General features: G+C 34.8%; 1 protein-coding gene across 1 annotated transcript; it reads right to left on the bottom strand.

The window, feature by feature from the left end:
• Positions 1-333: 333 nt before the first annotated feature.
• LOC144446491 (nuclear pore complex protein Nup107-like) lies at positions 334-27,451 on the bottom strand. Its single transcript, XM_078136260.1, has 25 exons — positions 27,366-27,451; positions 26,736-26,800; positions 25,768-25,856; positions 25,225-25,308; positions 24,391-24,482; positions 23,326-23,476; positions 22,525-22,681; positions 21,714-21,849; positions 20,893-21,053; positions 20,341-20,470; positions 19,846-19,999; positions 19,193-19,338; positions 18,595-18,737; positions 14,979-15,027; positions 13,749-13,818; positions 13,148-13,305; positions 12,157-12,253; positions 11,481-11,534; positions 10,820-10,935; positions 9,117-9,219; positions 8,587-8,747; positions 8,020-8,148; positions 7,009-7,122; positions 3,829-3,996; positions 334-762 (listed from the first exon to the last, which is right to left on the bottom strand). Exons 2-25 carry the CDS (start codon positions 26,798-26,800, stop codon positions 667-669), a joined length of 2,823 nt encoding a protein of 940 aa, XP_077992386.1. The 5' UTR covers positions 27,366-27,451; the 3' UTR covers positions 334-666.
• Between the last annotated feature and the right edge of the window lie 505 nt (positions 27,452-27,956).

The raw sequence follows: 27,956 nt of genomic DNA, 5'->3' as shown, positions 1-27,956 counted from the left end.
AAGATAACTATTCCTTGTTATGCCATCAACTGTGAAGTACCAGTAGTTGTACATTTGCCAACTTATATAAACTTGGAAGTATTTGTACATTTTGCTGATTTTTTTTTATATTTCTCTATGAGACTGGTGAAAGATAACTTGAACACTTTAATGCCGCTTAAATAATTCAGTTTTCTTTTTGACTTTGTACAGCTTTGTTTATATCATCAAAAGGCTGGAAAACTTTTGGTTTTTTTTCCAACTGTTGAATGAATGAATGAATGAAGGAATGAAGGAATACGTGTGTGTGTATGTGTGTGTGTGTGTGTGTGTGTGTGTGTGTGTGTGTGTGTGTGTGTGTGTGTGACACTGGAAAACTTTTTTTTCCAATTGTTAACTGCATACATGTGTAATTGTTGAAATTTTTGTCCGAAAATAAAGATTTTCATTCAATATCAAAGAATTGTGTGGCTGATGAGTTCTTTTGATATCCTGTGGGTCTGGTGGGTTCTTTTGATATCCGGAATGGCTGATGGGTTCTTGTAATATCCTGTGGGTCTGATGGGTTCTTGTAATATCCTGTGTGGCTGATGGGTTCTTGTAATATCCTGTGGGTCTGATGGGTTCTTTTGATATCCTGTGGGTCTGATGGGTTCTTGTAATATCCTGTGGGTCTGGTGGATCCTTTTAATATCCAAGGGGATCTAAATGATTATCCAGTAATTGTAGTGATGAGTCACGGATCATTTGTAGTAACCTCTGTAATTCTTCTTGCTTGAATACCTGTGGGTAAAAAATTTACAATGTCTTAAAAGATGATATGGTGTACAGAGAATACCGTGTACAGAGAATACTGTGTACAGAGAATAGATACAGTGTACAGGGAATATGATACGGCCTACAGAGAATACATACGGTGTACAGAGAATAGATATGGTGTACAGAGAATAGATATGGTGTACACAGAATACGATACTGTGTACAGAGAATAGATACGGTGTACACAGAATAGATACGGTGTACAGAGAATACGATGCGGTGTACACAGAATAGATACGGTGTACTGAGAATATGATATGGTGTACAGAGAATACAATAAGGTCTACGGAGAATACAATAAGGTCTACGGAGAATTATCAATGTGATATGGTGTACAGAGAATATGATATGGTGTACAGAGAATATGATACAGCGTACAGAGAATATGATACAGTGTACAGAGAATACAATAAGGTCTACGGAGAATGATATGGTGTACAGAGAATATGATATGGTGTACAGAGAATATGATATGGTGTACAGAGAATATGATATGGTGTACAGAGAATGATATGGTGTACAGAGAATATGATATGGTGTACAGAGAATATGATATGGTGTACAGAGAATATGATACAGTGTACATAGAATGATATGGTGTACAGAGAATATGATATGGTGTACAGAGAATATGATATGGTGTACAGAGAATATCATATGGTGTACAGAGAATATCATATGGTGTACAGAGAATATGATATGGTGTACAGAGAATATGATATGGTTTCCATCGTCTTTGTGTGCTACCTGTATCACATTTTATCGACTCAACTTTGCTTCTCAACAAGTTCTATTTGCATTTTATACACTGACCTCACCAAAAAATACAATACAGACTGTATGGCTTTCAATGTTGTCATATCACTGATATAATATTGTGATATTATTAAAAGCATACATCTTTTAACGTTGTGATAACACCGATAACACACAGCTTTCAACGTTGTCATTTCACTGATAGCATACAACTTTCAATGTTGTGATAACACCGATAGCATACAACTTTCAATGTTGTCATTTCACTGATAGCATACAGCTTTCAACATTGTGATAACACCGACAGCACACAGCTTTCAACGTTGCCATATCACTGATAGCACACAGCTTTCAACGTTGCCATGTCACTGATAGAACACAGCTTTCACTGCTGTAACATCACTAATAGAATACAAATGTGAATACGAATGAAATATCTCTTCTGAAACCTAAATTTGAAAACTTGTCTGCCTATAGTACCTTGCAAACACATGGTCTGAATCACATCAGAGATTCTATTTTAATACCTGAAGGTGTCACCAACACATCAGTACATACATGCATCTGTAACATCATAAGGGATTAGATTCTGGGTATTCTAACCTTTGACCCTTTGTAACATATTGACAGTTAGCTAAAGCTCAGAAAAATGAATGTATTATGTCACAACTTTCAAAGAAGTTGGTAACCTCATAAATATGCTACATAATTTTGTAGACTATAGTATACTAAGTCACACTCTGACAGATGGCAGGTTTCCATTTAAAATACCATTTTAGTTTTTTACAGTTAAAAATGTTTAGGTCAAGTGTTAGAAATATGTGTAACAGATTAATCAGTTATAAAAACACCAATGGCAGATAATTCTATAGTTTGGAATAGCTCTAATTTTCAAATAAACATGATTATTACAGTTGACTTCTGGGTCTGTAGTATACAGATTTGCAAAATAGAGAAGGTAAGGGCAAAAAAGAAAACAAAAAAAGAACTGTTCCTCGTCAGCGCACGCATAATTTCTTATCACATCTATATTATCTTGCAGTGTACATTTTTGGGGCTTCCAATATTTACACTATCTTGATCACAGGTGATTAGATTCGCACAACAGAGGCACTGTTATCACCAACTTGTGTAATCTACCACATTAAACAACACTACATGTAGTTTACAGCTGGTGTCTATAAAACGAGACATTGATTGTCAGAGCAGTATGGCTATTTTTAGAGGTAGATCATTAGTATTAGTCTCACATACATACCTAGGTAAATAAACATGATTGATTGACTGGTATGATTCTAGAATAGAAACCTACAAGGAATGAATGGTACACTGTATACAATATCAGTACTTATGACATATGCTGCCTGTTTTAAGTGGAGCACACTGGTATATTTATCTCTTACCAGGTAGTGAACATTCACTCATGGAAGGTGATTTTGTTTGGGTGATTCTAGATTATAAGGGATGATCGCATGTCGCACAAGCTCAATAATTGAACTTCCGTCCTTTAGGACAAACCCCTCACCTCCCCTAAGCGTATGTTCACAAGTGCAACATCGACACATTTATATATGGTGTAAACCATGATGAAACTACAGAACATAGACTTGGCTAATAGTATTCTAATATAACAGACTGTACCAACATATGAACATCACACTCACATGAATGTACATTTTTTATGCCCATGACAAGTAAGAAGCAACCTGATTGGTTGTGTGTCTCACTGAGCAGAAATTCGTTTGCATGTGCGCCAGTTCAGATGTAGAGGAGGCGATCAGGCTAAAAAATGTAAACATGTACCATGAATGTCAATTCAGGCAAAATAACGAAGGTAAAATAGCAATGAACGATTAGCCGACATCTACATCGATTTTAATCAGATTGGAATGTACTGTGCTTACAGTGTTTACATGATGCAATACTCACAACACTACGTTTATATGAAGTCCCCTTACGAAAATATCCTATAGGATCCTAGAATACTTGAGAATTATTCCATACTCATCACACTGAATGTACAGTGTCTACACAATGTCATCCCCCATACTCATCACACTGTGTGTACAGTGTCTACACAGTGTCATCCCATACTCATCACACTGAATGTACAGTGTCTACACAATGTCATCCCACACCCATCACACTGAATGTACAGTGTCTACACAATGTCATCCCACACTCATCACACTGAATGTACAGTGTCTACACAGTGTCATCCCATACTCATCACACTGTATGTACAGTGTCTACACAATGTCATCCCATACTCACCTTATACAGCTGGTGTCTTTCACTTGCAATAATGTCAGCTATTTGTACAGCTTCAGTGTACTGTTTTGTTTTATGTAGTACTGAATGTAGAAGAAAACACAATGTTGGAATACAGAGCTGCCTTAATAACACCATTTGGTATTCTCTACCGTCATCAAGATCTTCATCCTGAAAAATTCAATAAATTCAAAGGTAGAAAACGTTAATGTTAGTTTTAAATCTATTTAATTATCAAAACTTTTATATTTTGTAAATATATCAATAATCAAACTCATATCATCTACCTCGAAGCTCTTTGAATTATCTGCAAGATCTCAAAGACAACACTTGAACAATAATGACCACATGACTATTTGGTTTAACATAATTAATTGACTAATTTGCATAACCTAACTTTTTGAAAATATTGTGAATATAAACAATAGTAATAATAATAATAATAATAATAATAACTTTATTGTAACCTTATCTGTTACCAGATATCAGTACAATACAATAGTATAACACAAGTAATTAATTTGCATAACTTAACTTTTGCTAATATTTTCTGAATACAAGTGATAGTATTATAAACAATGGACTAATTTGCATAACTAGCTTTTCTGAATATAAGTGATAGTATTATAAACAATGGACTAATTTGCATAACTTTTGCATTTCTGAATACTTTTCTGAATACAAGTGATAGTATTATAAACAATGGACTAATTTGCATAACTTTTGCAAATATTTTCTGAATACTATTTAGCAAAAGTATTATAATACAATTATTTAATATGACATCTTAATATTTTGCAAATATTTTGTGGATATGACAATATACAGTCCCTTTTTTTATAATACATTTTTTGTGTGGAGAATTGCTCCCAGCGATTTTTTCCGTTATGCAGACATATGCACACAAATACACACTATGCTACAGAGATCCATTCAGGTTTAGGACTACATGACAGGGCTATGTAGCACGCTCTATATCACATTGCTGTGGAACTGTCTAGGCTTTCCCAGTCAGTCCACAGGCCTTGCAAACAAAGCACCTGTGGGCTCCGTGTAATCATCCCCAACTTTTTGAGTCGTTACTAAGAGTTCCCCCAATTTCGCACTCATCTTGTGAGTGAGACATGGCTGAGTGATACAGCCTAGTCATTGAGTCTGTAGAACACTCACCCTGAGTTTGGGTCAGTCACAATAAAATTCACTGTTTCCAGTGGGATTCGAACCCGTGACCTCCCGACTGCTAATCCTGTGCACTAACCACTATGGTACAGCCTACAGGGAGCCGGTTATATACAGTCCTTCACTTCATAGCAAATTAAATTGCAAAACACATGAATGACTTTTCAAGTAGACTGCGCAATTCCTTTCCATTTACTTTACAATCATTGAGAGAAATTCCAAATAGAGTAAATTGTAGCGGGAGCTATCAAAGCAGAGATTAATATGAATAGCGATAATCTACAAGTACCAATCTAGAGAAACTTGTAACATGAATTGATCTTTAATATACTGCAGACTAATAGGTTATCACATTCATTTCAAGACTCCTTCTTAATTTAGCATGTTCTGACTATTTGTACCGTCTCCCAAGTGAATTGAATCAAATCAGTATACATGTATTATGTTCCGCTGATACATGTTAAATTGGCTATATTCTTATAGTCTCCAGGGTTTCTTTCAATGCAAACTCAACCTACAAGTACTTAAATTTTCATCAACTGCTGTAGACCTCATTTTCACTGAATCACAACAAATGAATGGGTGAAATCATGCATCTAATTGACTACGTGCGTACCAGCTGTCTATAATTCAGTAATATCAAAACGGAAGTAATCTACTTCATCACAATCCTTTAATTAAAATCAATTCAGAGGAAAAACAAATTTAAAATGTAATCAACTTAAGTTTGACAGGTGAGCCACCTTTCTTCCTTGATTAAACGTAGCTAGAGAAATTTAGAGTAAGTTAAGGTGTCTCAGAGTCTATGAGAAGATCTTTTACTCACACGATATACACTGAGATTATCGCAAAATGCTCCTAAAATTTAACATGTGGGAGCAAAGTAAAATACTATATATCAAACTTTAATTCTTATCAACATTTATTGTGATAAATTCCATGTTTATCTGTTGAATACAAATAATCATCAATTTTGTTGAATGTTCATATTAATGCAAATAAAAAGGTTCCTCATTATGAAAATAGCCATTATGCAAACAGGCTTCATCTGTCAAATGAAACCAAAGTTGGAATTTTACCTTTCAAATGTCAGTAAATTTAAAATGTCACCTGCTGAATGCAAGTGTTTACACCTGTACTGGACTACTTATCTACAAATGCCAGTAATTACCAACAACTTCCTATGCTGCATACATATATATAAGGCCAAATAAAAAAAGTTGTTTGATTCCGGTTACCTGACCCCACATAGTTTTTCACGCTAACCTTAAATGATATTTTATGTACTTGAGAAAAAAATTTAAAAGTCGTAAAAATCATGAAGTCTCGCAAGAAATACTGGAAGCGGAAACTGATGTCAATTTAAAAAGACAATACAAAATTGTTCTTCTAATCTGTAATGGTTGTACATCTGATGAGAAGAAACCAATAACACAGAGACCATATGGAAAACAACTGGAAAACTTAACTACCTGAACTAGACACTTATGAAATTTTTTTTTAATTCTATTCTAAAATTAAAATGAAATTTATTGTGAACTCAGAACCACACAATTTTTGTTTACACCTAATGTCTGAGCTGCATGTCTCAGCCAGGAACAGTTCCTGATTACTATAGATGTTAATGCATTCTAAATTATTCATCAAGTCATTTATTCTACTATTTGGGAATAGCAGGTGAGAGTTCTGACAATAGCAAACAGTGTTTAAGTATGCTTCAGTTTAATAGTGATATATGACAAGTACTTTTTCATAGGCAGCAAAAAATACCCCCAAAACACAACCCAGTGTATGCCCTTTTGAGTTGGTGAAATTATGGCACTGGTGTGGGCTTTGTTACAACCCAGTGTATGCCCCTTTGAGTTGGTGAAATTATGGCATTGGTGTGGGCTTTGTTACAACCCAGTTTAATCATTTATTTGTTTATTTAATGGAAGACCAATTTACAGGCTTATCAATGGAGGTTTTATACACTAATGATGATAAATACAACTCAAGACTTACATCTTTTTGATCTACCATCCATCCACCATCAGGAAACAAGAGAACGTTGTGAATGTGATCTACAACAACTTTACTTTGATTCATTAGCTGGTACTGCCACCTCTCAAGTTCATACTGTAATTAAAATGAAATTTAGTGTGAGTCTTTTTGCTTTTACATGCAGTACGAAAAAAGCCTTTAGTCAGATAGATTTTCATAATTTCTCCTTCCAGATCAGTAAGTCCATGTTAGCTGGTGGTCTGTTCATGTAGGTAACATAACATAACATAACATAACATAACATAACATAACATAACATGATTGGTATGTGTAGATTATGACAGTATTCAAAGTATTTGAATTAGATTCATTACCTTGTCAGGTTACATTTAATATTATACTGGCCAAGATAAGTCTCATCTGAACCAAAAAGTGAAAAAATATCTTTCTGCTAAAATTGTTGTGCACCGCAATAAAAGTATTAACAGAAGTTTCATCTCAATAGGGAACTTGCAATCAAGACTGGGCATACTCAGACGCAAAGGACTATGGGATTATCTGTGGTTATCGTAATACCTAATGTGGAGCTACTGATAAAATTAACCTCCCACAATTGTCAGGGTAACTATGAATTGATTATTTGTGGTTACAAACAATGTAAAAATATTGTTTACAATACTAATTGATTAGTATTTATTATAACATTTCCCATGATGCAACATTCAACATGGCGGGTTTGCAAGTTCCCTATTGCCATGACATGTTAGTTACTTTACTTTCAGTGCAGGAGATTTCATGTTAGTCTGCAAGTACTATTAAATGATGTATCAATATACCAGTGAGACTGATCACAAGGTTGCATGTTGAGATAGACACAATAAAGATAACACACTAACATACTATACAGGGTCTACTCTGTATTCTGTTTATTTCTGTATGGTTTTTGTTATTAACAAAATACACAGCAGACACTAATACCCTTCATAACCTATTTGTGAATGGATAATGTAAGTAAACTTAACATGTCCCTACCTCATATTGTTTGAAGTCATGTTCATGTTTGACTCTTTCCTGGAATGTTGCTGACGGTGGCAAGACTGGTTTGGGTGGGGCAGTGTTGTGGTATTGTGCAAACCAATCATTGAAAGCATCGTGTGCGTTCTATTGTAAAGAGTGAATACATACATATTGTGTCATCATATAAATAATAAATAAAGAGATTGAAACGTTTTCCTTGGTAAAAACTACAATCATTAATACAGAGTACAAGTTATTGTAGACATATTATGGGGGAGACCGATGGACAGATAGAGGCCATTGTAATAGTCGTTTTGGGGGCTAAAAATCAAATCCTACTTTTACCATCACAAAGTAGGTATTTCTATCTTATAAATTGACAACTTATATTTATTTATTTAATTATATTTTCAAGTCGGTTCAGTTTATCAATTCAACTCTCAATGCTTTATACTCTGTATGGATATTTCCATCATTACAAACCATGACCGCTTTATGGTACCGTTCTTAACGAGCCAGTCCATCCAAAGAAATAATAGCTCTGGTTTGCGAGAATGGGATATTTCACAGTTTGTAACCTACCAAGTAAGCTTTGATACATATATGCTCCTTAATGGCATTGTCATCTTTGGCTGGTAGTTGTGCGCTGTCACCCTTGGCTTGCCAATTTTTCAGAATAACATCAATTGAGTCCTTTGGCATCTTGTTGAATACTTGACGAGCAGCTTTATACTTCTTAGTGGCTGAGAAAATGTCAATGATGGATAAATGTAGTAGTATGTAGTAACATATACTAGTAGTACACACACACACACACACACACACACACACACACACACACACACACACACACAAAATGATACCGGTACAGACACAAACAAATACACAATTGAGTATGTACATGCACACATACACATAAATGTATATATACGTACACAAAGACAGAGTACATGTTTACATTAGACACTCCATTGTTTACATTAGGCACTCAATTGTTTACATACACTCAATTGCTTACAACTGAAATTACACTCAATTGCTTGTATACACCCAATTGCTTACAATTTACATACACTCAATTGCCTGTGTGAGACACTCCAATGCTTACATACCTAGGAATGTTCTCATTACAGCATTACTCTGTTTAAGTGCTTCTGCTCTTTGAGACGGATCAAACACCAACCAATCAATGGCTGCAATCTTGTGTCTATCCTCCTGAGAGTGTGACAAAGACAATGATATTATCATGTGTACATGTACAGTCAAATGTTCATAATTCATACATGTTTGACAGTCACAAGTTTCTTTTATTCTTAAGAATTTTAGATCATTTCAGACAATTGTTGCCCAGTTTGTTCTCTATCGAACATGCTACTATGGAAAACATACACTGCCCTACTGTGAGTGTAATTACATCAATGTTCATAGCTATCAGAGACACCACCCTACTATGAGCGTAATTACATCAATGTCCATAGCTATCAGAAACACTGCCCTACTGTGAGTGTAATTACATCAATGTTTATAGCTATCAGAGACACCACCCTACTATGAGCGTAATTACATCAATGTCCATAGCTATCAGAAACACTGCCCTACTGTGAGTGTAATTACATCAATGTTCATTGCTATCAGAAACACTGCCCTACTGTGAGTGTAATTACATCAATGTTCATTGCTATCAGAAACACCACCCTACTGTGAGTGTAATTACATCAATGTTCATTGCTATCAGAAACACTGCCCTACTGTGAGTGTAATTACACCAATGTCCATCGATAGCTTAAATCAACATGTTGCAATAATTAGACAGAACACCATGATGTACGGGTGCAATTGCAAGTGATGGAGATTAAATACATAGAATCATTGTTTTATTCTGGACCAAGTTTTTCTATAGCTTTACCAGACAATTGTGAACTGGGCTTTTAAAACAGCTGGTGGATTTGATAAAAAAAATTGACATGTGCATGGCAGAGTATATGGAGGTGTACAACACATGAATAAACAAAACTCCTTCCAAATAACCAATCTGGATCATGCCTACTGGGGGCTGAAAAATCACATCAAATTATCATCACACAGTACTGCGTTATTATTATTTTAAGTTTTTAAATACCTAAATAATACTCGTTATGATATAAATTTCAACAATGTCAAAACGGTCATTTTACTATAGTAGTACATTGACCGTTTTGACATTGCTGAAATAAATATCATAATGGAAACAGATGATTTGTTGTCTAATATGTCAGCAGCAGCAATTCCCCAACAATAATGCCTGGAATTGTATTACAACAGGATGTATCATACAGGCTGTGCACCCAAGCCCAAACTATCTATCATTGTTCTTTTAAATTCACATTTCTATTAAAGTCTCATGTGTCATGTATTAAACAATGGACACTAGTGCCTGTGGTTGAACTCATGACGTGTGGTTATTACAGGCTGATTATCTTCCTAAGTAGGTGATGCATTGCATAATGATGTATGAGGTTATGGATACACACACACACACACACACACACACACACACACACACACACACACACACACTCTATCACCCTGTCTCTCTGAACTGTCTCTCCCCCCCCCTCTCTCTCTCTCTCTCTCTCTCTCTCTCTCTCTCTCTCTCTCTCTCTCTCTCTCTCTCTCTCTCTCTCTCTCTCTCTCTCTCTCTCTCTCTCTCTCTCTCTCTCTCTCTTAATTTTCATAAATTTACACACTCTAATATCAAAGTGGTATTACATTAAAAATATTAAGTTTTAACTCATTTTTAGCTTTTCATTGGCAACTCTTTTCATAAAACCCTTACCTCAGACACAGCCTCTTCTCTTGCTGGTGTTAATTCTGTCTCAAACTGTATGTCCCCATCATCTCGTGTTCTGATGTTTTCAACGACAGTCTTGGTGATGGTAGGAATATCAAGACCTGGGTAAATAAAAGAATTTAAAAGAAGACTTTACAGTACAACCTGATTTAAATGGAAGACCAACAGTATTTATCCCTTATTCATTCATACATTTAATAAAATACTACTTTTTTATCTGTGTATTTTTTGTTTATCATGATTCTACACTAATTTTTTTACTTTTACGTCTTAGCTCTTGTTATAATCTTATTGTTTTAATTACATTTGTGTGTGTGTATGTGTATGTGTATGTGTATGTGTATGTGTGTATGTATGTATGTATGTATGTATGTATGTATGTATGTATGTATGTATGTATGTATGTATGTATGTATGTATGTGTGTGTATGTGTAGGTATGTATATGTGTGTGTGTGTGTGTGTGTGTGTGTGTGTGTGTGTGTGTGTGTGTGTGTGTGTACATGTGTGTGACTCCATGTAAAATTCCATGGTATATTCCTACATGTCTATGTGGCTGTAAAGTTATCGTAATATTCTATTTTTATTCTGTCATTTATATTTCTACAAGACTATAGAGTAGGATTGGCTACAAAGTCTATACATACCTGCATCTTCTGCTAGCTGTAGACAACGTTGTCTTTCATCTCTTTCATGAATTCCTAGAACATAACAATTTGTATGAGTATATTTAATATATAAATAGGTTGAGACAACAAACATAGTTTTAAATACATGAATGACAGCAAAGTATCACAAATCAATATACCTTGTTTGTTTTATTGTACAGCTTTGTTTACTCCAATAACTTGTATCACAATCTGTCTGTTTGTTTAATTGTAGACTTGTTTACTCCAACAACTTGTATCACAATCTGTCTGTTTGTTTTATTGTACAGCTTTGTTTACTCCAACAACTTGCAAAGTATCACAATCTGTCTGTTTGTTTTAATGTACAGCTTTGTTTACTCCAATAACTTGCATTTCAGACTGAGCATGCTCAAACACAAAGGACTGTGGGAGTTTTCATACATGTACATTTAGTTGTGGTAATACTTATTTTTGGGGAAATTGAAAGGATGTCATTAATATGTACACATACAAATGAGTAAGCAAAAGTTCCATGTATTTGAAATAAATAAAAATGCATAATAATAGGCCCAATGATGAGCAAGTACCAGTGGAGTACTTGAGGTAATTCACTTAGGAGTGAGGTGTTTTCTGCTGCCCTGTCACGACACCCACAGAAGACACCAGAGTCATGGGGTTCTGTCTCTTTTCTTACCTTCAAGGAACTTTGCATAGCAGGTGACTTGCATAGCAGGTGGCAGAGTAGCTGTATATGTAGCAACTAAATTGGTATTTTTATCTTGAATCAAATCCTAGATAAAACAAAAACACATAACCATACTACATATTGATAACTCATTGGAACATAGCAATGTCAGCTTTGAAACAAGTCTAGTCACAGAGATTGTCTTCCAACCGTTGTAAAGTCATACAGAAAAGTATGACAGGTGTATCATTTGATGAGGCCTAAAAAAATTATCCGGTTTCGATTATGCTAAATTTTAGAATAGCTGAGATGGGTCAATTTTTTTTTTCATTTGTGATTGTCTAGTTCAGTTAGTTATGTTTTCCGTTCCATAGGTCTCTGTGTTATTGGTTTCTTCCCATCAGATGTACAGCCATTACAGATTGGAAGAACAGTTACTCTCTTTGTAAGTTGCTGTCAGTTTACATAGCCACTATTTGTTTAGATTTTAGATTTTACTATTTTTTTCTCCAATCCATAAAGAAAAGTTGAGGGTTGGCAGTGAAAAACTAGGTGGGGTTGGGTAACTGTAACCAAACAATTTTTTTAGGCCTTAAAGAGAGTAACTTTGAAACAAGTATTTAGATTTATCAAAGACATACACCAACATGATAGTTTCACAGAGCCTCTACAAATTTTATTGCACAAATACATATGACAAGAAAGTATTATTTTCATGTCGAAAAGTATAATCAGATGTATTATTTAGTGAACAGAGTAGAAAGACATATTGAAACAAGTCTTTATGTAATACATAGTCCTGACAAGACAAGTCAAGTTCATAGAAAGAAGTAGGAAAGAAATATCAATCGGAAAAGAGTATAAAGTAATTTTGAAACAAGTATCCAGAAACAAGTCTTCATCAAAGACCAGATATTCTGTAGAAAAAGTATAACATAAGTACCAGTAGGAAAAGAAAACAAATTAAGAAATGATACCGTTTAAAAAAAAATTATCTTACCTTAACATAGGCTTCCAATATAGCAGTACACAATTCCTCTTTAGTTTGCAAACCTACAGATCTAAAGAACAGCACAACATGGGCAATACAGCAAATCAGATGTCGAGATGATCTCAGTATTGGTACATGTAGCCAGTTGTTCATCTCCTCTGTCAAACCTGAAAACCATCAAAGTTCCATCGAGTCAGTTCATGACAAATTCAATTCATAGACCTATATTAATTTATATATATTTTATAGCAATAGCCGTAAATCAAACTCACAATGTTCAGTTCAGCAAAAACTAATGGGGTGATCAATAATAAATGCTATACAATATCGTTTTTTGATATACTTAAATATTTATTAATATATATCAATGTACTTTGATATACATGAGTGCTATTGTTCTGTTTATCAGACTCAGTGGAATCTCACATACAGTGAATACACACACAGTGTTAATAATGTTCTGTGTATCAGACTCAGTGGAATCTCACATACAGTGAATACACACACAGTGTTAATTCTATTTTTCCTAAACAAATAGAAAGATAATCAATTTGATTATGAAGTACACTACATATGATTTTGTTAGATTTGAAACATATAATCATCATACCATCCACATCACCAAGTATAATGTATTTCATCATTACATGGAATGGCCGTTTTGCTTCATTCTGAACAACCTGTAAAGAAAATTAATATATTTTATGTCATTCCAAAAGTACTGGAACCTAATACAAAATGTTTGTACAGATTAGGTTTCTAAGTTTGTCTCCACATTTATTATAACAGTGAGAAAATTTTTTGAATTTACCTGAATTTACAGTACAAATCAAAGAGATAATAAGTTATAAGCATCTTGGGACATAACAAATTATACCATGTATGAGCCAGGTTCATCAAAAAATATGGAATATATAGTCTGGTTGTTCTACATCACGGAAATGTGCGACGATGTCATTTGTTCTGCTGTGTTCGAAATATGAGTCAAAATGCTCAAAATTGACATTTTCCCCTGATTTTAAAAATATTACTGTGATAATAGTCCCCAATATTTTTCTTCATTCAGCCGGAAAATACTCGTGACCAAAGGGTTGTCACTATGAGTCGCTAAACTCGTAGTGACAAGGGCCCCCTAGGTCACTCATATTTTCCTTTGCTGAAGGAAGAAATATATTTTGGAATAATATCTAATAGTAGCTGTTGTCAGGAAATACAGTTAAGATAGGGAGTATTCATCAGAAGACTGAACATATTATATACCTTTAGTGATTAAGGCCGACCTTTTGGTAAAATGAGGGAGTTGTTTTAATGGCTAGATAGAGAGTATCGTTATTGCTGAAAACAGTATGATTGACGAGAGTTTATGTTTATATTTATTCTTATTTTTAGACTCCCCTCATCAACAACCATATTGTACATGTATCTATCAAGTAAAACAACACCCTCTACTAGTTAAAGGATCAGATTTCATCATAAATGATGTCTCATTGCAGTCTTCGGGTGAATGCTGCTTATTTTTGCTGTATTAGTCAGATATATTTGTGACATTGAACATAGACCCTCTACCAACAGTGGAGGGTCTATGCATTGAATAAGTATGTAAATTCTACTTTGAACCATAAATTCTATTTTGAATCATAAATTCTATTTTGAACCATATGTTCTCTACCATGGTGATTCATATTCAAATACACAGGTTCACACACAAAATAAATGTGCATGTATTTGTGTATGTAGCACAATTACATTTTAGAAAAAGGAACACAACTGTCTGTTCTTCAGGAAAATGAATGGGTTGGTACAGTTGGTTTATCAGGATCTGACTGAATAATAATCTTACCTCATTAGGAAATGCTTGAAGTTCTTGAAATATTGTATCTGGAGTCAAACTGTAAAAAAACAGAGAACACCATAATGTTTACTGTAAACTGTAAACATAGAAAATATTGTGATTGTACTGTTTTCAGCTAGTTCATAAATACTAAGTTTTACTAATTACCAGACTTGCTCATTGTTTTCATGTAAAAGAAGGCATTTTAGTCACTATTTATTTTTATATTTTTGTTTTCTAGCAAAATTAGCGAAAATAAGTCTTTAGCGAAAAGTTCCATTTCTACAGTATCTGTGTTAAAATATATAAAATGTGTGTGGTATGGAATATCTCTCTTCTTGAAACACAACACTGATTGATAGATAGATTAATTGATAGATAGATTAATTGATTGATTGATTGATTGGGCAGACAGAAACAAAGTTATCAAACTGCATTCCCAAGTCACTTTAGTGGGTGGATTTCATGACCTTCACTGTTATTATGGAAAGTGTAGCAAACTGAAAATTTAATACCTTCTCTCTCTCCCCCCCCTCCCCCCAGAAATCTTCTTAAGGGGAGAGGTGTCAAATTCAAAAAAGTAAATAGATATTTCTTATACTTTGCATACTTAAACATTGATATCTGAATATGTAAAAAATGCAGAGAAAATACTATGTCACCACCTTTGTTTTCAGGAAAATGACCGTTTCTTGTATGTACATATATATTTTGTGGTCAAAATAAGTAGATTTACAACAATTAACTACAGCATGATTTTTGACAGTTAAAGATTATCCCCAGAACACCAAATAAACTTATATATTTAAGTGCAATGTATAGTAGGTCCAGACATATTTTTAGTAATTTATATTCATTATTTCAAATATTATGTTATTTTATTCCCAGCTGGTTTACTATTTTTAAAGAAAAACATAAGAAAATAGCAAAAAAGGATAAAAGTCCGTGATAGATTTTTTAATACACTGTATGTGTACATTGTATTATTCCAGCTACTTATCAATGGCAAGAACATATGGGGTCACCACATCCATTTAAATTCTAGAATTGAAATTGTCACCCCACACCCCATCTAAATTTTGACATTTTCGACCGAAATATCTAGAGAAATTTTATTGAATTTTGACAAAAATTAAAATGAGCTTGTTTATCTTTGCACATACATGTATGTATAATGTACCAATGCCCCTTCATAATTTTACAACAAAAATCATTGTGTGTATGCTAACTTGAAAATGCCAGTAAAAAATATGACGCCCACCCCATCAAAATTTCAACATTAAAATCACATGAAATTATACAATATTAGAACACACAGGCACTAATGGATATTTCTATCAGTACATATGTATGATAAATCAACTGAACTATTCATGTGCAGAGCTTATTTGTTTCTCCAAAAGCCAAAGTGGTCATAATATTTATAATAATAACCCCCCACCCCCCACCCCATCCAAATTTCAACATATTTGGACAAAATTAACATGAAATTGCATAATATTGGAACACATAGGCACCAAGGGATAGTTGTCAGTACATAATTTTGTATGATAAATCAACACATTAGGGGGTAGGTCAACAGGTCAATATAGGATAAAAAGCTAAAAACTTTTAGTCAGCCCCCCCCCCCCCCCCTCTAACTTAATTGGCCAAAATTGAAAATGTCCATCCAATTTCAAATCAGTATGTAGTAATGCTATGAATACAAAGCCAGTATGTACTGAGGAAAAATAGTTCTTTTGTTTACGCTTTATTTTAGTGCTGTGCTATAGAGAAAATTCTTCCATTTCTCAATTTGGGGAAATTTTTTAAAAGAAATAATTGCATGTTTAGGGATACAAACAGACCCATTAAAAATCAAATCATTTCTGTAGGATGAGAGCTAGACAGCTAAAATAAACCACCCCAAAAGTAAAAGAATTTAGTTTTCATCCTATATTGCAATATATATATTGATCTCACACCATATATCTCCATTTTTGAAACAGTTAAATGTTGATTTCATGTAAGGAAATTGCTAGTGTTTATTGCGGAGTGTGGTCACTATAAAAATAGGAAATAACTCATCAAATTGAACTATAAATAATACTATTATTAGCTGTTGATCCACTGAACACAGCATCCAATATATATACCTCTAGCTCTGCATAGCATAAAGTGGCACTGCACTGTGTGAGGAACCAAAAGCTACAACATATGCTACTAGATGTATTTATTGATTTTGGGTACAAAAATAAAACCCCTCAATGAAACCTTATAGTAATGTAACCATGGATACTTCTTTCATGGGGAGACAATGTAAATAGTTTTTATACAACTTGTATAATTTGTTGCAATTTGAACTGTAGGCTTTACTATACATAAACACTCACTCCAGTCAGAGTGAATAGTGACTACTATAGTACTAGTATATTTGGCGAGACAGATGAAAATAATCTATTTTTTGGTTGAATACATCTACTGAAAAACAAACTATAAATTCAATAATCTTACATTGGCAGGATGTTCCTATATTGATACAGGGATGTATAATGGCCAGGGGTTCCCTTGGGAATGAATACATGTGTCGGAAATTCCTACACCCCTAGTCCTGCTTGCAGACGGTGCATGCGTTTCGCTAGGAAGGGAACACCATATGCAAGCCAGACTACTAGACCTTTAGCGAAACCAAACAAGTGTACACCATCGTGGGAGAGCAGAATGCTGACAACAGAATAAGTTTTGGAAGCCTTTTACGAAAGAGTACTGTTATCAGTTTGTTAATGTGTTTTTTTAAGGCCGGTAAATGATGATGTTATCGGCGTTGCGTGATCAATTTTACTGGAGTTCAGGGACTGGAGTTTCAACACTGACACGACGTGGCCACTGATTACTCAGAACGTAGCAATGGAAAACATATAAAATGCTAAATGATATTTCAAGTAATAAAATGGCAAATTAGCTTTGCAAAATATCTTCGGTGTACTAGGAAAGTTTTTGAAAAACTTTGTGTAGTCCGATGATTTTATGTTTTGCTTCTACGGTACCTGAGAGTTGATTGTTTACGTACATTTGAATAATGTTTTTTTGTCGCAAATTTTTCGCCATTGTTGTGTCTACGTACGTGTAGTGTGGAAAATTATCAAATGCCAAAGATCATTTTATAGTGATCAATGTGTCACCTTCCCACGTCAAAAAACCCACACTGACAAAACAGGTATTAAAATTATATTCATGACAGTATAACTTCCTCTGTAGAGATGAAAGGTGTGAATGGTGTGTGGGCCACGTTTCCAGAAAGGGAATATAGCCTGGAGCGTGGTTGATTATACATTTCATCAAGTCTAAAATTTATAAAACATTTCCTCTTTAAGTCATGCATGGTAGTAAAGCTAATTTTCTTTGCAAGGACTTCTGAAACTCAATTATATGCGATTACCTCCGTTCACCCCTAAATCTCTAAGAGTACGTACAGTGTTCAAAAAACATCTAAACTTGATCACTTCACTTCCAAACACTTCTGGGTTTGTTTTGCATTCGAATGTTGACAAGAGTGCCCGTTTTAGTTTGTGCCAAAAGTTGTGTTGTTGACGTAATTCGAATTTGACACCTTCTACCTAAGTCTTGTGAGAGACATAGTACTTACTATTTTGCCCAATATGCTGATGGCATTGCTTCCAAGGATTTATCCCTGAAATATTCTCTGATTTCTTGTTCTACTCTCATATCTACCATCACTTTGTAATAGGCCCATAAACAGTCTTCCCATGTGCCACATACAGGAAGAAGCTGTTGAGACATAAACAAATGAAGTCATGATATGCAAATGTTGAGGGGTAAAAGGAAGTCAGAGGGCTTGTGATTAAAAAGGATGACAAGGTGGAAATGACAGAACAGCTGAGCTACACAACATTCCATTGCAGAAAATTTATAATGATCTAAACGCTATAAAATTGTTCATGTTTATGTAAATGACTTTGAAGTTTTTGTTACTTTATCAAACAACCATGAAAATCAATGTTTTGCTGTTACATAATTCTGTACGTCTCTGAAATGAGATAAGGTGCATCCATGGCAAGGACAACCCTGAACTATGAATAAGGAACAAGTTTCAACTCTATGTTTCATGGTAATTGTGTATGATGTTAGTTATACAATCATGAAATGACTCCAGAACCAAAGTTTATGAAAATACATTTCCTGCAGTAGTGGTTCTGTTTTCAAAGTGTTCTGAGAAGACACACCTCTTTAAGATTGCCACTGAGTGCAGCATATATAGCCTTTTCATATGCATGTATATTTTCTTCTTGGGCCATTCTCCAACAAACTGCTTTCCAGATATCTCTATGAGGATTACCTTCAACAGGTTTCAACTCTCCTGTGGCAGAAACTGTGAAAATAACAAGAAACATGATGTCAACAGTGAATATCACTTACTATGTGCCGATTACCTTCAAATTGTTTTACAGAGATAAGTCAGACAGGAAAGCGTTTTGAGTTTTGGTATATAACCCCCACGTGTCCTTAATTAAAACTGAACTTCACTCCACTGGTACATCAATAAGATACAATGTGTCATGCAACACTATCAGCTAGTATTTTGAAACTAAAGATAAACTAAAAGTGAAAGAAATGGTTGATGTGGGCTGAATGATGCAATGTATCTTACAGTCCACCTACATTTCTGGCTTGTTGCTTTACAGGGGGTATGAGCTGTGTTTTTGGCTTTGTTCATTCGTTGCTGATTTTTTCCGGGGGTGGGAGGGGGGTGGGTGGGGTGGAATACTTACTGAAACACTTAACAATCATCACCAGTTTAATTACACTCACTTCTAAAGTACCATTTTGATTATTTTTTGTAAGTTTTTTTCCCAAATCTAGATCAGGTCATACTGACCTTCATCCATGTTAGGATCATGATACATTTTCCATCCTTCTAAAGTTGCAGCTCTCCAAGCCTGTCCACACTTTCTGCATAGTCTCTGGGCTTCCTCTAGCCTGCCAGCCTGAATATTGGCAAACATGTTCCTCAACAACCTGACTTCATCCTCCTGTTAACAATAACACATCACATTGTATACTCCATATTCCAGTTATGAGAAAGACAAAAGATTGTATGGTTTGGCCACTAGGAGTGCTATTCCAAGGCATATTTTAGACCAGAAGGGAAGGCAATAATTGTCAGCAAAAATCACCACTTCCAAATGTTTCTTGACAGAAGGTGGTTGCATTCTCAACCACTCAAAGCATTCTGCTAGCTTTGTGTCAGATCATGTAATTTTGATGAACTAGTAGTTATTTTAAACCGCATTTTGTTGACTGCCTCAATCAGGGAAAAAAACATACCAATGAAAGCAGTGGAAATTTAGTGCATGTATTTGAGAGTACATACCTTATCTAGATCTGCCAATGGTTTCCCCTGTCTAATAGGTGCATCAGGATCCATAGATGTTACCATGGGCCTGTCTTGAGCAGAAGGGATATCTGCTTTCTTTTGTTGCAAGATATGAAGTGTGTTCTCCCTACAAAAACACAACAGTTTGGTCAAAAAAAACACACACATTCCATTTCTAATTCAAATCTGTCTGCCTGTTTGCATTTTTTCATTTGTGTCAGTCTGTAGGTCTCTGACTGCCAGTCCGTGTCAGTTAGTCAGTCTGTCTGTCAGTCAGTATGTCTGTGTCTGTCAATCTGTTCTGTCTGTCAGTCAGTCTGTCTGTTTGTGTTTGTCCAAGGTACCACCAACTATCCAATAATAGATATACTCTATCACAGTAATCTTCTGAATGGTCAACTGCATTTTGCTCCAGCCAATCAAAAATTACCAGGTAGATACTACAACTTACCAATTGGTGAATAGAAATCTACTTATCATAGTAATCTTCTAATTGGTCAGCTGCATTTTGCTCCAACCAATCAAAAATACTTAGATACTATAACTTACCAGCTAACAGTTTGTGAATAAAACTCTACTTTATCATAGTAATCTTCTAATTGGTCGGCTGCATTTCGCTCCAACCAATCAATCACTACTTGGCTCTGTCTTGTATGCGAATCTCTTGAATAAAGTAACTCTGCCACCTGTTTCTCACTTAAGTTTTTATTCTGAGAATGGAACATAAAATGAAATTTTGTACAAACATTTTTTTTAAAATACATAAACAATTGTGGCATCTCAAGGACTTCATTAACTCATGCATCACAGAATGAAAATGGGACTAATGAGAATGGGACTGAAAATTTTACCTTAATCTCAGCATTGTGATCTTGCATGTCAATTAAAGATCACCACTAGAGGGGGCTATTTATCACCTTGCATGACTTCTCAAAAATAAGCAAGGTGAAATTAATTCAATCAGCCATGAACAGACTTGCTACACACTGGTAAGGAATTCTGGGTATGCAAACAACAGAGGTGATATCATCAAACCATAAATGTCTCTGTACTTCCAACATTAATCCCATTCATTTGTTTACTTTCCAAGTTTGTAGCAAGTCCTACATGTAACTGTTCATCTGTTATTGGTTGTAGTATACATACATTATATACTTATAAGTCAGGGAAACCCCTTTTTTTGCCAGCAACAGTACAATGTATGATTTCAATAAAGGCCATCAGATGAAAGAACAGTGCCCTCACAGTTGATTGTGGAAAAGCCTATTACTGTCACACTCAAATACTTAATTTAATGAAAGTTATTTTGTAAAAAAATTGATTCTAAACTCAGTTTGTGCCATTTTTATCCTATAAGTCTGTCTACTTACCAGATTAGCAGCAATATAGCTGTCATCCTCCATGGTTTCTTCTGACTGAAGTCTATCTTGATATAAACTACCAAGTAATCTCCACATGTTCTTCTCTTGTATCATCAAATTTTGAATTTCAAGTGTTCGTGAAAATCTACAATGGAGACAGAATCATTTCTACTCATTCATCAACAAAACGCTTTTCAGAAATTCCCCTAGCCCTCACGAATTGTTTACAAATATCCATTTGCTCTTGTACCATAGAGGGAAGTGCACTCTCAGGAATCATTTACATATACCTATATACATTCATATTAAATTGAATTGAATATTGAATCTTTATTCACCCATACTGAAAATTACTGAAGGGTGACAGGCTAGAAAATATTTACACATTAACTAATAATTCTAGCTACTTGAAATTTACAATATTAATAACATGAAAGTATTCTGTGAATGCTACAGGGTCTTGTTGGAATAAACATACAACATGGTGAAGAAAAACAAAACAACAAATCACGACTAACATGTGAAAAATACAAACAATTTTCTGTTTGCCATAAAGGGTGCCCCAAGAATAATTTACAAATACCATTAGTACACATATGTATGTAACAAAACACAAGTTTCTTTTGTGCCATAGAGGGCAGTACACAACTTTCATCATTTCTGAGTAGTTGAAATTCATGCAATTAAGGTTAAGAGGTTATGGCGGTCTAACATTAGTAACAATGCTAGAGTCTAGTATTGTTAGACCCCTTAGCATAGTAGAGTACTGTAAATATGGCTCCCTAGCTAAATAGCAAATCTGCAATAAATCTACACATACTTGTTTTGACTTGGTTGGCTTTTCTTGACTAGTCTATCCAACAATTCTATGTGTTCAATACATGTTTTCTCATACTCAGATACCAGTTCAAACACTTCATGAGATGACGGATAGCGTCTATAGCATTGAAAGAAGTCATCAAAGAGACTTGCTGTAGCTATGGGGAAAAAAAACCAAACAAACAGAGAGGAATGTAAATTATCACCAATGGAGTTCTGTTATCGTTATGGATATTCTTTAGGATGCGTTTAACTGAAGTCAAAATCAGAGTCACATGAATGATGTTTTTGTCTTTGTTGTTGACAGCATTAAGTGAAAGAAATAAGATAATAAAATAACTAACACTTATTGGTTATGAAAATGGTTGTATTTCCCTCACAAATTCACTCCTTTTATATCTATTCAGATATGTTATTGTTTTAAAGGCCCACTTTGAAAACTAATATTAGGTGTGAAATACAGTTGTCTGATAGAACTGCAGATAATTTGGTCCAGAACTAAAGAATAATCCTATGTACATGTAATTGTCAAGGCTCCATTGATAAGATAACGTTAATGCAAGAGCGTGGGATTGAAACTGTGGCCTGTAACTACAAATGTAATTGATGACATGTCTGTCTTAGCTATTAAATGGCCATATTTCAATCCCAGGTCTTTGCATTACTGTTATCTTATCAGTGGCGTTATACATGGGGTCACTGTTTTGTTCTAGATCAACTTTTCCTACAACTCTGTCAGACAACGGTTTTTCACACCTACATTTTAAGTTCAATTTGAATAGGACCTTTAAAGTCATCTTACCAGCAATTCCGGGATCATCTTCCATAAGGAAGTTACTTGTCATTGTCATATCATCAACTACCATTCCGGGTGTATCTGGTAGAACAGAGTCAGAATGCCTACCAGTCTGTACAAAGGATGACAACACACCAGTCTGATCAAACATAGTAGTCTACAATATAAAGACAACTATGACATTATTACACTATAGTGCAGGGGTGAACAAATCATTTTGTGAACTGGTGGTCCCGGACCAGTACCTTAAAAATCCAGTGGTCCTGCTGAAAGAATTAGTGGTACAAGGTAAAATTTGTGCAGGTCCGCCCAAAAAAATCGCTAGTCCCGGACCCAGGACCAGTGGATTTGTTCACCCCTGTAGTGTTTATGTTATTATATGAAAAAGGGAGCTCATTTAAACCTTATTTCACAACACACTCCAACTCAATGATTATATGAAGATCATGGAGGAAAACATGCTCTTAAAAACGGCAACTGACACAAACCCTCTACAGAGTAGAAGGTGGGGGGGGGGGGGTTGCAAAACTAATGCTTTTAACCAACTAGATGGCAATAACAATGTATAACAATGGATTCCTCTAGGAAAATGTCAAAGTGATGAAATACCACAGGTGGGAGCATCAAGTGCCAGTCCAAGATAGTAAGGAAGTAAATGAAATTAGGCCTAATTGGGGTAATATTAGAGGACCACCTTGGGTGGTTAAAAAGTGTCTCTGAGACTCTCTACACCATAATTGGTGGGAATCAGAGATGTGCATCGTAAAGAACAACCATGTAATACACCATATTTCAGCTATCAAAGTTCCATGCAATTTACACATAAGGAGCACAAGAGGGTGCCCCAGATTTGGCAAGGTGAATTGCTAAGGGCTAAAATTTGGTAATGGTCATCGAATGCATGGCAAGGTGTGTGTAAAACAAGTCCATGTACTCCTAATTAATAGAGCATTACAGTAGTTTTTATCACTGGCAGTATAATCAAATCTTTTATCAAGTCTGAAAACCAGAATATTGTATGGTGTAACTTCATGTGACAAAACTTAGAAGAATAACTGATTTCATTCTTACATATGACAGATTTGCTGCTGGTGTTGGTCCTGGAGTTCTGAGTGTTGCAGAGACATCATACTTAGAGGAAGAAGCCACAGCTTTAGGAGTATCTGTAAAGAAATGATACCAGCTATATGTTATATAAACATCAAAAATCATTCTCTTTATTATTCTCATTGTCTTCCCTTCACCACTAACGTTACACCTCAGCCTCTCTCTGAACCCAATAAACACCAAATGTTCACCTCAAACTCTTTCTAAATCTAATGGATTTAGGGTTGTCGGTGGCTGAGTGGTTAAACCACTTGCCTCTTACCACTGCAGTTGGGTTCGAACCCATTCAGGGTTTGATTAAAATTTACCATACTGTAAGTAAGAAGAGTGTTGTTCAGTTTGACTCTACCGAACAACGCAGGTTTTCCCCGGGTACTCCGGTTTCCTCCTGCATTAACACTGAACCCATGAGGGATGGCCATCATTGGACTTCTTGGGAGACAAGTGTTTATATACTTAAAGAACTATCCAGTATAAATAAAGATTATCATTATTATTATATATGATACACCTCAAACTCCTGAATGACTGATTTCAGTTTTGTCTATTTCCCATCTGTACTGAAATCTATTGACTACACACTTCAACAAGACTTGGTAATGAGTTGATTACTACTACTACGTTTAATTAGACATGCACACTTTGATATACAAGACATCATTGTAAGTTGATACAACATTGCGTTTTCAATAGCAGCTCTGAAATGTAACTTTTTATGGTAAATTGCCTTAGAAATTTGTTTGTTTATTTAAGATTATATAGTAAACACATTCAATAATTGTCCAAAGTAGAACTTACAAGCAGTATGTCTCAGTTGTCTTGCAGGTGTTCTGGCAGTGCGATGCAGACTGCTTCCAGTTGCCTGGTTGAATATACCAAGAGCTGAGTTTTGAATTAAGGACTTTTCTTCATGCACAATTCCAATCTGATTAAAATCTGATCTAGTGAACTTGGCGTGTATTTATTTATTAATCTCCTACTTTTATTGTTGTTTATTCTTTTGTCTTTTTTGAGTGCCTTGTACCTACATCTACATCTAACACAATACCATAGGAGTTCTCGCTCAAATTTCAAGCGCTAAGTGGATTTTATCTCAACTAATGAGAATGTGTTGCAACATATGGGTACAGTACCTCAGAACACTCTTTTCGAAAAGAGCTCAAGCACAGAGTGCAGACAACAATGTTATTGTTTGGTGATTTTCTTTGTTTCAATTTTGAAGGTGTCTCCAGCACCAAAACTTCCCACCCATGGGCACAGCCATTTTGCTTTTTTGATGTCACCTTGTACAAGATTTTAATACTTGCAACATACTGGTGTGACATTTTATTAAAAGGATACTCCTTTGAACATTAACACTTCTTCTTAGGGCTCTACTTTGCATTTCTTCTCTCACAACAGGGGACTCTTCCATCACACCAAATGTATGTCTATGATGATAACAATGACATGTAAAGTTTAGTATCATGATGTACACTCACATGGAGATTGTAACCATGACAATGGCATGTAAAGTTTAGTATCATGTACACTCACATGGAGATTGTAACTTCTGTTGTGTTTGATATTTGGTTAATATATGTAGTTCGTTTGAGATTTTGGTTTTTAAAAGCAGGCTCAGAGATTGGTAACACCCCTTTGTATTTGCTAGTTCATAACCACAATGGGAGAATATTTGGTCTTGTGGCTGTTTTCATACCATTTTCACATTAAAAATTGTACTAGCAACAATGGGAATGTGTGTTGTTAGATATACTAACTTGTTCATAATATTGTCCATTAGATGTATTGAATCACCTGTGGATAAACATATTTATATAGCAGTACATACATTATCGTGCAATATATCCATTACAGAGTATAATTTATTTTTGGGACCACACCCAAAAACAGGTGACTCCAATGAATAACAACTTCATTGTTACTACTTATGGATTTAAGAGACCGCTACATGTAATTAAGAACATGTACAACATCTAATTATTGGTATTTGAACAAATTTCAGTAAATATATTGTGGGTTGTCTGATCAACAAATAATAACCCAGACAATTAGTGTAGCTTTAAATTCTGTAATTTGGAGTATGATTTAATCAAAGACTGAAAGAGGGCTTGACATTGTTGTTACTTTGGTCCATTGTATGTATTTGTTGCTAACAAGAACTGTTATAAATTTTGTATTGGCCTCCAACACCCATTCTGCATGTAGGAGAACTGCATTTAGTAAATGTTATTCTAATACAGTGCATGGGATAGCTGAGTTTTGTTTTCAACCCCCCCCCCCCCTCCCACCATCACATTTAAACTTACCTCCTATCACTATCTCTCTGCATACTTCTAGTCACTGGTCTGTTTGATGTTGAGTCATGGCTCATCTATTCAAAAAATATTGCATTGATATTTAACAAAAATAATATCAAACATTGCTAATTAATGCCATACACATCACAAAAACAGATTGTATGAAAAGTGTACATTACACAATCAAGACAAATATATATATATATATATATATATATATATATATATATATTATTTATTTAACTGAGATATAGATCCATGCTGTGGTGTGGACTCGGTTCTTACAGCTTTCCCGCATCTGAGAAGGAAGTCTAAGGCGGACATAGTAATAGTATAAGAATCAAGTTATTTAAAACGGATAATGGATATACTTGTTGTATAAGTCTGTAAGATACATACATTCGTATCACGGTATCAGCCAACACAGTGGTAAGAAGTCAGTTAGGGCTGAATAAAACCATAGACACACACCAACAGGATACGAATATATCTTACAAGTTACAATATATTGTATTGACTATTATTGACTACTGTTGTATTGATCAGAGGACTGTGAACGTGCTAATCGTTAGTAAAAATAATTGACAAAGAATGAATATACAGAATGCTACATATCAGTAACTGCCACCTGTTTCCCACCTGTGCATCTGCTGGGCTTTGAAATACTGTATATTGACGATTTGTGTCATTGCCGTCGCCGAAGGGGTCTCCAGCACCAAACCTTCCCGCCATGGGCGCAGCCATTTTGCTTTTTCGATGTCACCTCGTACATCAACATATTGGAAGTGATGCCTCTGATACCAGGAAAAATCCTGTTTTTTATTGACAATAAACTATATTTATATTCACATAAATTATTTTCAATTTCAACATATTTCATATTAGAATACTGTTTGATAATTAAAGTCATGCTTGTAAAATACAAAATCCCATAAAGGTACGAGGACAGTAGGATTTTAACCTTAGTATAGTATAGCTCCCCCAACGGCAGAACCCGTTTTTACTTCGTAATACTATAGACGGCCGCCACATGTACCACGTAATGCATTGTTATCATCATCATCATCATCATCATCATCATCATCACAATAATTCTTAATGAGCGTACGAAGGAAATGACATCAGGAATTGGGGATTGAAAAATATACACTGTAAATGTAATGACATCTCTTCTACAATTTTGTAAATGTAAAAAGAAACTTACATAATTCATCCATACGATTGCAAGAT

This window comes from Glandiceps talaboti, chromosome 15 (assembly GCF_964340395.1).
Source record: "Glandiceps talaboti chromosome 15, keGlaTala1.1, whole genome shotgun sequence".
Classification (NCBI taxonomy): Eukaryota; Metazoa; Hemichordata; class Enteropneusta; family Spengelidae; genus Glandiceps; species Glandiceps talaboti.
This window is presented reverse-complemented; position numbering and strand designations above follow the sequence as displayed.